The 12,160-nt window shown below is 41.9% G+C and overlaps 1 protein-coding gene across 3 annotated transcripts in view; it reads left to right on the top strand.

Annotated features, from left to right (window-relative positions):
• tanc2a (tetratricopeptide repeat, ankyrin repeat and coiled-coil containing 2a) overlaps window positions 1–12,160 on the top strand; it is a 52,620-nt gene that overhangs the window by 28,339 nt on the left and 12,121 nt on the right. For 2 of the 3 annotated variants that reach the window (XM_063471170.1, XM_063471172.1), the window contains 11 exons: window positions 4,720–4,856; window positions 5,158–5,326; window positions 5,414–5,734; window positions 7,952–8,077; window positions 8,166–8,435; window positions 8,889–9,025; window positions 9,292–9,523; window positions 9,625–9,797; window positions 10,690–10,770; window positions 10,851–11,051; window positions 11,927–12,061. In XM_063471170.1, the coding sequence (XP_063327240.1) occupies window positions 4,720–4,856; window positions 5,158–5,326; window positions 5,414–5,734; window positions 7,952–8,077; window positions 8,166–8,435; window positions 8,889–9,025; window positions 9,292–9,523; window positions 9,625–9,797; window positions 10,690–10,770; window positions 10,851–11,051; window positions 11,927–12,061 (1,982 nt within the window). The remainder of the gene's footprint in view (window positions 1–4,719; window positions 4,857–5,157; window positions 5,327–5,413; window positions 5,735–7,951; window positions 8,078–8,165; window positions 8,436–8,888; window positions 9,026–9,291; window positions 9,524–9,624; window positions 9,798–10,689; window positions 10,771–10,850; window positions 11,052–11,926; window positions 12,062–12,160) is intronic. The other variant, XM_063471171.1, reaches the window with a different exon arrangement.

Below are 12,160 nucleotides of genomic sequence, written 5' to 3' on the forward strand. Positions count from 1 at the left end.
TTTAATGGAGAGGGAGAAGAGCACAACTTCAGCTGACTTAGTTTACTCTGCCCCCTACATGGAAGTACTGTGAACCAATCAGAGTCCTGCTGACAGCTAGCCATGGACTGCACGGCGGCTATTTTGAAAGCATGCGCCCGCTCCAGAGCCAAGTGGTGTCGCCACGGGCGCTCCAGCGTCCGTCACCCGTGGGGGCCGGTGAACGGCTGCGGTTGTGGTCGAGGTGTGTTTGCGGGGGGCTTCGTCAACCACACCTCGTCCCTCCTGCGGCGCTTGCTGTTGCACGTTTGCTGTTGTCAGTCTCACGAGGAGAGTTCGCAGTTGTGTCGCGATTGGGGGGATTGTCCGATCCAAGGAGTGGAGAGAGATCGAAGAGGAAGGAGACAGGAGGAAGGTGAGAGTGACGGATCTCTCTATGGCCAGAAATTCTTGTTTTATCAGTCAAATGCTATATTTTTTTTTATTTACTCTAATCTGTTATCTCTAATTGTGTTAGATTTTTTTCAGATTTTGTACAAATAGTATGCGAAAATATCTTTTTTTCCCTTTAAATTTAGCTCAAAAAAGTGGCTTCTACATTTCCCCCCAAAAATGAGTCGAGCTGCTCAAGCTGGCAAAAACCCGGTGATGCCATTTAGTGTCTGATTAGTATGTAGTTCCAAGCGTGTAAGCAAATGAATCTAAAAAAGTTTGTTTTTTATGAACAGAAAGGTTAGAAAAAAACTTTTTTCCATACTCGCCTGTAAACATGTTTATCTGTGCTATGATTTTAAAGTCAGCCCCAAGTGGCTGTTTGAAGAACTGCAGTTTTGTTATTTTTTCAGCTATGCAGGTGTCCACAAGGCTCACATGTCTTTCTATGCCAGAGCAGGAAAGTTTGTCCTTTTAGTTAAGGAACGTGATTATCTGCATTTTTGACAAAGTATTATATCGCTACATATCGCTCTGTGGTGACTTCTCCTCTTCAGCAGACGTATCTTGTGTCCTAGCCTCAGGTTGTTCACTGTTCATCTTGCCTCCAGGTTTTGTGTACTGCAGCGTATACACTTGAGCATCTTCATCCTTTCCATAAATAACTGCAGATATTCACATTTACGACAATTTACTGTGCTTCAGCTGCCTCAGCTGCTGCTTTCATTTCTCTTTTGTATTTTCACCTTGTCAGAGGTTTTTTTTCTGAAATAAGGGAGAGAAACTTAGTCTTATGTCTTCACAAAGAACTAAAGCAAGATCAGATTGGTTTCCAAACAGATGTTACAATGTAGAAATGAGTTAAGTTATATACTAATGGCCTTTAGAAAATCCAAGGTACTTACTGTGACACTGAATGATGTTGTTAAAATGAAGTCAGGACCTCTCACAAGGCTGTTTGGTTAAGTAATGTTAGCTGATGTAGTCACAGCTAACTCCTTAGACTGAGTTTGCCCTCAGGACTTTGTGTCAGGCTCTCTGTGAGGTGGTTAATAGTCTTGTTCACAGCCTCGTTACCTCCCGCATTGACTATTGTAATTCTCTCTTACATCGTCTCACCTTCAAGGCCCTTCATAACCTTGCTCTTCCTTACCTTTCTGACCTGTTAAGCACTACTTCTTCTGCTCGCTCTTCTGCTTCAATCTTCTTCTATCCAGCTTGCTGTGGCTTCTGTCCGCCTCACCATCATGGGAAGCAGAGCTTTCAGTTGCTCTGCTCTCAGGCTGTGGAACTTTCTACCCCCAAATATAGGAAACATTGGTTCTCTCCCCCAGTTTAAATCCCAACTCAAAATCCATCTGTTCAAATCTGCATATTAACTGTGAACTAATTTTTTTGTTTATTTTATCTTGTGCCTTTTGCTTTTTTATTGTTCTTTGTTGTCATTGTTCTATTATGTGTTTTATTCTATTGGTAAGTGTCCTTAGGTGTCTTCAAAGGCCCTTTTAAATAAAATTTATTATCATTATTATTATTATTCTTCTTCAGAGAGTTCACAGGGTCCATTTTAGCCACCATACTTTCCCAAAAATATAACCAGCTTGTTCTGTTGCTTTCACTTATCTAAACCATAACTGAAAACAGAAAATAATATTTAAACATTTAAAATAACATCAAAGAAAGGACGTCTTTCTTCATTTAAAAAATGCATTATGTGACCAAAATGATCTGACCAATCAGATCTCAAGTATGTGGACTGCATTTGCACCTTTACCTGTATCCATTCACTTGTGCTTAGATCAGCTAAAACGCATGCTAATCCCAGTTTACAAAGCTCTGAGTTTCTAATTTATCTAAACGTCCTTGCCCCAGGATTATGCTCTTGGTGCTGTTCATCATTTTATTCACTGAATGTTACAGGAAGTCAGAGGTGCAGTTAACAAGCAGAATCATAGTGACACTTTCAGACTGCTCCAGAACTTTAGAAATGATTGCATCATTTTACTGACAGAAACATGTTAGAGTTTCTATATCAGGATTCTGTTATAGCAGAAAGTCCTTCTGGTTCAGGAAGAAAGGAAGTAAAGAGAGTACATGAGGGAAAAAGAAAGAAATCAGGGAGGGAAGAGATAAAAGAAAGAAAAGAAAGAAAAGGAAAAACGAAGGAAGGAAAAACAAAAGAAAGATGGGACCAGAGAAAACACAAAGGGTGCAAAGAAAGTCTGAAGAAATAAAGGAAGAAAAGAAGGCAGACTAATGAGGGAAAGGAGGAGGGAAAGTAAGGAAAGAAACTGGAGGAGAGATGAAAAACAAATGGTTAGAAGAAGAGAGAAACTATGACAGAAAGAAAAGCTGAATGTAAGAATGGAAGGGAGGAAAAGGGAAGAAGGACAAGAAAAAAGAAGAAATACACAAAGGCAGAAAGAAGAGAAGAAGGGACGGCAAAGGGAGAGGAAGGCTCCTAAGGAAGGGAGGAAAGACAGGAGAAGCAATCAGAAGCTGAACTAGTTAAGAAAGCAGAAATGGAAATGTCTGCGCGCTCTGTATCTGATCTTTCCATTTTATTTTTCTTCTGCTAAAAACGACTCACACACCCTGTCATTGACTGACCACACACACGCATGTATGTGCACACGTACACACACACACGTGCTTTGTGTTGGATGGCTTTTTTTTGGTGTGTGTGTGTCTGATTCTTCACCAGCAGTCAGCAGTTTAAAGCTGTAATTACAGAGAGAGAAACAGAGTCGGAGCTTTCGTGCTGCGGCTTACATTCTTGTCTTGGTGCGTGTGTGTGTGTGTGTGTGTGTGTGTGTGTGTGTGTGTGTGTGTGTGTGTGTGTGTGTGTGTGTGTACGTGTGTGTGTACGTGTGCAGTGCTCTTGGCATATTTAGGTCATGATAGTGAATACATTAATAGTGACATCAATCACTGTTTTGCATGTGCTTTGAGTGAGTTGCAGCGTGTGCGTGATTGAGATTCTCTGAATTGTTCTATTTTCATAATTTCTTCTGATTGGATGGACTTATAACAGTGTCTACTCTTGAACCCAGCACATTCAATTGGGGCTTTTTAGCAGGTTGCCAGTGGATGTCTGTAGAAAACTGTCATTGAGCTTTATGCTGAGCATATGCTGACCCCAGCCCAGCAGCCAGACCCTGAACTTCAACAGATAACAATCTGATGAGCAGTCAGGCTACAGCCTGCATTTCTACCTGTTCATGTTTTAAAGTCTCTTTGTGCTGGTTTTCATCTTTGCTTTGTGTTCTTACCTACATACTAAGAGAAAGATCACGCGTGTCCTCGTCAGTTTACGGATTTGTGTTGGTGTGTGGGGCTGTAGCCTGTGGGTTTATATTGTTAAATGGTAATCATGAGACAGTGTGTTTCAGGTCATTTTATGGAGAAACACGAAAGTAATGTAACGTGTGCTGGATTAGAAAAGTGTTCTGTGTAACACAGAACACTTTTTTTTGAGTAATGACTCCAACCCAGATCACAAGAAAGAGGGGACATACCTCCAACATGCAAAAAAATGTAATCGCACATCATGCAATTAATTTGCACGAATGTAATGTGTTTGATAAGCTGCTTGGCGATGGTGGTGACTCTCAAAGTGACGCCAATGAGAATCAATAAGGAATCGATTCGATAAGTGATGGAAGTGGAATCACTACAGTCCCACACACCAACACAAATCCCCATATGGACACAATTACGGACGGTGGACACACATGGAATATGTATGAGAGACCTGAAAACAATCATCACAGTGATTCTACTATGAACAGGTAGAAACAGAGGCTGACTGCTCATCACTGCTTTGTCTTCTGTTGACGCTCATTCTCTCCCTGCTCTTCACGCTAGGTTTTTCGCTAGCCTTGCGTTAGCATGTTGTCTGTGCTTGCAAAAAGCTCAAATCTTGCCACCAGTATAATCCAGTTGTTTCTGTCCTGCATGCAGATTCAACGTTATCATCACGCTCTCGTCCCTTTGTGCAATAAAAATAAAATGAATGTCCATATCTCATTCCTGACAAGCTGTAGACTTCATTGTTCTCCTTCTGCTGCACACAAGCTGAAATCTTTGTAACACAAGTACTGGCATAATTGCAACTGTAATTACATTTTTCACTAATGGTTTATGTTACTACATTACTGAAAAAATGTAATGTGATTACAGTAACATAATGTTTCTTTGTAATACATGAAGGTATACGGTCTCCATTGTTTCACATGTCACAGTCAACAGTCAGATGACATTATCAGCATAGTATTTTTTTTAAATTCCCTTTTCTTCACTCGTTAGGTGAAAATGAGGAGTTAGGACCACCCCCCTCAGTAGATGAGGCAGCTGATGCCCTGATGACGAGGCTTGGTTTTCTACTTGGAGAAAAGGTCATCAGTGGAGAGCCAGGCTCCCCTTACCATGCTCAGGATGGGCAGGTAAGTAACACACACACTTTTGTTCCACCTAAATCATCGAATGCTCTTAGTTTCAGAGATTTAACTGTGAATCTGCCATACGATGTTTTATCAAGGTCATGGAAAGTCTCGTTCCACTGATAAATCTATTTCATCCATCCACTGTGTTTCTATTTCAATATTTAAAGATGTTTTGCCAAAAAATGCTAACTTATACAGACACATGATAACTATAAGAATGAAAACTGTACGATATAATATTAATACCTATAATGCACAATAATAGAAGAATATTTCTATTTTTCTTTTGCCTTTCCCACAGAGGATGTCTCCTTCCTCCAGTCTGGCTAGTAGCAACACCTCGCCCAGTTCCACATTGCACCCTCCCACTGGTGCTGAAGGCAGTAGTAACAACAAGCACGCCTCCCCGAACCACGCCTCCGTCACCTCCCCCACCTCAACACTGGAGAGCAGAGACAGTGGGATCATAGGTAAGGGGCAGTTGTCTTCAAATGGGCCATTAAACAACCAGCTCTTGTTGTTAATGCCCCCTTTTTCCCCTTCACTCTAATTTTCAGCCACGCTGACTAGCTATTCTGCTGACTCAGCTGCAGAGAGGGATGACGGCGCTAAGTATGCAGGAGAATGTTACCATGGCAGCAGTCTCAACCTGTGGCAGCAGGGGGGTCGACCAGTGGTGGCGTCCACTTCGTCTACCAGTGTGGTAGCGTCAGGAAGCAGAAATGAGGGTTTTCTATATAGGGTGGACGACAGCATGGCTGCCTCCACTTACAGCCTAAACAAACTCCACCCAGATCGAGGCACTGGCCTCACCCAGTCATCAGGTTCCACCCATTCCATCCCCCTCTACTTCATGCCTCGCCCTAATTCGGTTGCTGGTAAGATGGCAGATGAATGCAATGTGGCCTTTTTTCCTTTCAGCACAGTGTGAGGTTCTGTTGCATTTTACCAGATATTTATAGTCAGTGTGGTCTAGAAAAGTCACAACTAACTGGCTGACACCAACCAACCATAAAAGTCCAGCTTAACAAGCTCCACATATAAAAGAATCTATAATTTTGCAGATTGCTTATAGATAATTTCATTTTAGACCAAACCTTAAAAGAAAACCTACCTCTGACCAGCAGGTGTGCTCAGCATAAGTTGCCATAGTGATTTAGCCAGGTAAAAAGAGAGCCAGCGGCAGGACAGGAAACTCAGTTTAAACTCAGCACAGCTCACTAAGCCCATAATCTGGCTTCATAGTGCACCCCTCTGCTCTGCAAAAGTGAATTCAGAGTGTGTCCCAGTGCAACGCACTTGTATTCAAATTTGTATACAAATATACAAACAATTGCAGTGAATTATGGGGGCGACAGTTAGAAAAAGATTCCTATATTATTAATAAGTGACACGGCTGACTTTATGGGCACGTTCACTCATTTTGCATCAAACTGAATAAAACATGAAATTTGTTTTTTAATGTTGCTGTTATTATAAAAACCTGCCAGGATACTTTGCAGTGTGATTGGATCACGTGCACGCAGTAGTGAGGAATTAAAACACAGCTTTTTCTCTAGTTTATAATCTTTCTTTAAAAAAAAACCTCACCTTTATGTAAAAACATAAAAAGTCGTTCCAAGTCTTGGCAGTCTGAGAACAAAGGAAATAATCATTCTAATTATGCACATCTATTTAGAGAGAAGTCAGTTTTAGCTTAATCCAAAATAACATGTACAGGTTAGGGCTACAGTTGTCACCTGAGATGACTTAGACACAGAGAGTTAAAGACAGTGTTTCAGAAGCACACATAGGAAAATCACAGTCCTGGATCCAGGCCATACTTCACCAGAGACATAACTGAGGCACGGGCAGATACTAATACAGAATCCTTAACACCTTAAAAAGATCACCTATTAAGACTGTCTGGTTTCTTTCACGTTTCTGGTTTATTTCATCTGTACACAGGCAGGAATTTAAAAACAAGGTGTTAACAAGCTCGTCATCGTTAGTTTATAAACTGCTGATAAAAGGCAACAAGCTGAAAAATGGAGGTGGTGTCTGGGTAACGTGTTCAGAGCCCATTCTCCTTTTTCTCTTCTCCTTCTCCTGTTTCAATAAAAGCTAAAAGTCATGAGCACTTTGGGGAAGGAAGGAAGTGACACACAGGATACAAGGCACAGCCTGCACTCGTATTTTCTGCAGTGCAACAGGATTGTTACTGGAATCATTAAGACAAAAGTTCTGGTAGGTTTCTCACAGCTTTGTGTTTGCAGCCAGGGAAAGTTAAAGTTTTTAACTTCTATTAGTCCTTTGTTAGGTTTCATATCAACTTTATAGGAACTGTCAAGATACTGAAATCCTACTAATTCTGCCTGTTTGCTTTGCTAACAACAGATACGGAAATCTGTTCTAAAGCTATAAACACGTTTGTCTTCATACAAGCTAGAAGACACATGAGTACTTTTGGTTGGTTGGTGTTATGTTAAGATTAACTTGCTAAATTGTTCATACAGCGATTTGTAACATATTTGTTACTGAGAGCGTTTAAATATTTCTCACTGTTGTGGAGTATATTTGTGGAGGTATGTTAATGGTAAATGAACAATAAGAACAGTTTTAAAAGAGATTTAAAGTCTAGGAACTATATGAGTCCATAGAATGTAAAACAAGAGCTTGCTGCGATTATATGCCAAAGAGTCTAGCTGATGAAGGTGACTCTACATATATATAGCTCTGGGCTACATAAAAAGACTTCACAAAGCAGTGGGTGACATCATGTTGGCTACATCCATCTTTTATACTGACTAATTTCTCCTAGCTGTGTCCTCCTTTAACAAAAACAAGAATTATAAGAATATTCTCATCTAACCTTTGGCAAGAACGTGAATGCATCGGTTTACCAAAGTGCCAGACCTGTTTGTACCAAGTAGTAAGGACACATTCACCATAGCTAACTTAAACTTTGGAGTTTCTTCAGAGGAAAAAAATACACCTACAAACGGCTCTAATTTAGTTTTCTATAACCAACTTAGCATCTGTATAAAGCACATTATGTCAATTATTTTGCAGCAGTCTTATTACAGCATTATTTTTTTTTTATTATTTCTCTTTAGCCACTAGTTCGGCCCACCTTGAAGACCTGGCTTATCTTGATGAGCAGCAGAGACACATCCCTTCAAGGACATCCCTCAGAATGCCTAGACAGAATTCTGGGATTCGTAGTCAACAGGACCACAGAGGTAAATGCACACATGGTGCCAAACATCCCGAGATGCAGTTATTCTAAATGGCAGTATTACACGCGCTCCTCTCTTCCCTCTCTTCCAGCAGTTCGTTTCACTCCCTCTCTGAACCTGAAGCCGCTTCACTTTGAGGTTCCTGGTCTCTCATCTGATTGGCTCTTCACCGGCAGGGAGTGGCTCTTCCAAGAAATGGACACCTGCCTCCGCAGTGATGATCCAGCAACCAGTCGGGGCGCGGTTATCATCGGCAACATGGGATTTGGCAAAACAGCCATCATTGCTCGCTTGGTGGCACTTAGTTGTCATGGAAACCGTATGTGGCCAAATGCTTCTAGCAGCCAGACCATACACAAACGTAAGAGGAAAAGATCCCTCCTGTTTCACAGCTCTGTAAACTATATCGTACAAGAGACATTATGTGGCTATTAGCAGAACCCTAGAAAAAATGTATGCAAGAGTTAAACTGTCTTCAGGCTGCGTTTGCATATCAGAAAGTTCATTTCTTGTGTAGCCTCTCACCACTGACACTGGAAAAGAGGTTCGTATTTCAGCAAGATAAAGAGCCAAAGCACACAGCCAAGACGAGGCTCTGACTGTCTTTGACCAGTTTAGACAAAAATGTTTATGTACGGTACTTAAATTCACTCAGAGTAACGGAGTCATCATATGTAACCTAATAAAATCCACTGGGCCAGTAGCCAGACCCATAGCTGAGCCAGGCATCAGAAAAACATTGTAAAATCATGCAGTTAATGAAGGCAACAGCTGCTCAAAAAGAATGACACGTTTGTATGTTTGAATTTCCCAGATGTGGAGACTTTTTCCCACGACTCCCTGGGAAGAGGAGGTGGAGGAGGAGATGAAGGGGGATCAGGAGAAAGCTGTCCAGGCACACCAGAAATGAGGAGGAGACAGGAGGAGGCGCTGAGGAGGCTTGCGGGACAGGTAGTATCCCTACTTCATTCCTCTTTCTACTTTTTAATCAAAGATGACCCATTGTGCTTTTCATAATTTTCTGTAGGCTGCTTGTGTACAGCAGTGGAAATGACCATAAAAGACCCACATGAATTAGACTGCTGTAATACCAACCAGTATAATGAATGATCACTTAGTCTCTCAAGCTAAAAGGCCAGCATGTGAATCCACCTTAGCAAAGTTTTACTGAAAATCTACAGATGATTCACCGACTTTCTTCTGCCTCTGTTTTGTAGGTAGTCTCATATCATTTCTGTCAGGCCGATAACTGCCACACCTGTCTCGTTCCGGAGTTTGTCCACAACATGGCGGCTACATTAAGTAGCGCACCTCAGCTGGCCGCCTATCGTGAACTACTGCACCGGGCGCCACAGCTCCAGAGCATGCTCAGTCTGCGCTCCTGTATCCAGGATCCAATCTCTGCCCTTCAGAAAGGAATACTAGAACCACTTGATGCTCTCTACAGAGGTACAGCTTCTGCTACATTCTGCTAGCTTGTATTTGGTAAAATGTGGCACATTAACTGATGTGCAGTGATGCAATGTGAGTTTGTTTTGTTTGTTTTCCAGAAAATAAACTGCATGTAGAAGGGGCGGGCCTTATTGTACTGATTGATGGGCTAAACGAGGCAGAGTTTCACCGGCCGGACTACGGAGACACGCTGACCTCCTTTCTATCCCGAACCATCCAGAAATTTCCTTCCTGGCTGAAGGTCATTACCACTGTCAGGACCAGTCAGCAGGTAAACACAAGTCACAAACACACAGAAGTGTAAAATCACAAAGGTGACCGTGAAATGGGAACAAAAGAGCACACAGGTGCGTTAGAGGGGCAACAATGAGGCAACCCCCAAAACAGGAATGGTTTTACAACTGGAGGACACAGACATTTTTCCCTCCTCATCTTTTCCGACTGTTTTTTCACTACTTTTGCATTTGTTTGCATTTGACTGGGGTCACCTGGTAGCATGAGGTGATACCTGGACCCTACAGAGGTCACGCAGGTAGTCCGGCTCCTCCAGGATGGCATGCCAATGCGTGCCATTCCTGCAAGGTTTGCTGTGTCTTCCAGCACATTCTCAAGAACATCGAAGAGATTCCAGGAGACTGTAGGAGACCTGGACAGGGTTGAAGAGGATGAGAACCTGTGTGAATGTTTCTGACCAAACAATCAGAAACAGACTTCATGAGGGTGGTCTCAGGGCCCGATGTCCTCTAGTGGGCCTTTTGGTCACAGCCCAGCACTGATAGACATCTGCCATACAAATCCAGAACTGGCAGCTCCATAGATGAGAGCAGGTTCACCCTGAACACATGTGAAAGGCTTTAAAAGGTCTGGAGAAAGACTCTATGCTAGTGCAGTGGGTCCGAGGTTCCCGGCATTGTGAAGAGAGCATAAACATACAAACAAGCACATGGGGACTATTTTGAGTTGTGTTGGTTTCTGTCATTGTTACCAGTGTTAACTATATATCTCTTATCAGTTTGGAACCTTCTGAATATGATTAAAATCATATTATTCTGAAGCAAATACTATCTGTGCTGCCAAATTACTGTGAGCGGCACACACAGGCTAATAAACAAAACTTTCTCTGAACTAACAAAATCTGTTTCTTTGTGTTTTTATTCAATCAGGACATCACTCATTCTCTGCCCTTTCACCGCATCTCTTTAGACCGAATGGATGAGAATAGCGCCATAGACCAGGACCTGCAGGTAAGGTGTAAATAGATACATTTCTGTGAGTTTCTCTGTCTGTCTGCACATCTGTACTGCATCGGTCTGTCTTTTCTCAGGGTTACCTGATGCAGCGTATCCACAGCAGCACTGAGATCCAAAGCAATGTGTCACTGAGCAATGGCCGGCTCGACAACGCTGCACTGTCCAAACTGATCAGCCACCTGAAGAGCCTGAGCAGAGGCTCATATCTCTATTTAAAACTGATCCTGGACCTGATAGAGGGGGGATACCTCGTTCTGAAGAGCTCCAGCTTCAAGGTGAGATGGGGAAAGAAGGTAAAGGTCAAATAAAGTCCCGAAGAAAGTCGAGACTGCTACAAACTAGACTAAAGAAGTAATTGACAGTTGAAGTATAATCGACACAGATTAAAGCACTTTCATTTAAAGATGGATGAAATAAATCAAGCGGTAGTCATAGTTTCCACATGACATCACATTGTTACAGGAACTCCACATGGAGGGCAAAAATTATTTTCTCTACTGTCTGCTTGTCATTTTTACCAGATTTGTTTAGCCAAAATACAGGACAGTTACTAATCTCTAGCCAGTTTCCCCATATTGGAAATATTTAGTGTGTGCTACTGTTTAAAAAGCTATAGACACATTCAGTCAGTAACTGTGCCATACCGCTGGAAAAATGTCTGTCACGGTTGGCTCTTGGAGATTATATCAGTATTTGAGTAAATGTATTTAAAGGGACTGACTGTTCTGACTACATTTTATTTTAACATTTTACAGTCTCTGAAACTCAGCGTGTGAGCCACAACATATTTCCACTGAATATCACCAACATCAGTTTCAGTCGATCCTGAACTTAATCTGTATTTGAATTGTGCATGCCAAAAAGTTTACTAGCAGTAATTCTGTGACTGTCCGCTGCATTGCAGATAACTTGTTTAAGTTTCAGTGTAAACATAATATAAACAAATGTCAGCTGAAATAACTGAAGCGTACAAGAGCGAGAGCATGTTAGTTTAAATAATTAGACACTGCGGAAAGTAGTGGGCGTGGCATTTTAAATGTAAACAAAGAGATACTGATGTGTAACCATGAAGCACAAATGTGTGCACTCTTTGTAGCTCATCTGATATACCGAAAAGGCTTTTAATGTGTGTGTGTGTGTGTGTGTGTAGGTGGTTCCTGTGAGTCTAGCAGAGGTTTACCTGCTGCAGCTCAACATGCGTTTTCCCACCCAGTCGTCCTTCCAGAGAGTTCTACCTTTACTCAACGTTACTGTGGCATCGCTGCACCCGCTGACTGACCAGCAGGTAAAGGCTCAGTCGCAGTAGAATAAAAACAGGACAGCAGCTTCCTTGCAACTAGGAAAAATCAGTAATTGACTGCAGGTAGTACATTTATCATAGTTA

Source organism: Pelmatolapia mariae, linkage group LG4, assembly GCF_036321145.2.
Source record: "Pelmatolapia mariae isolate MD_Pm_ZW linkage group LG4, Pm_UMD_F_2, whole genome shotgun sequence".
Lineage (NCBI taxonomy): Eukaryota > Metazoa > Chordata > Actinopteri > Cichliformes > Cichlidae > Pelmatolapia > Pelmatolapia mariae.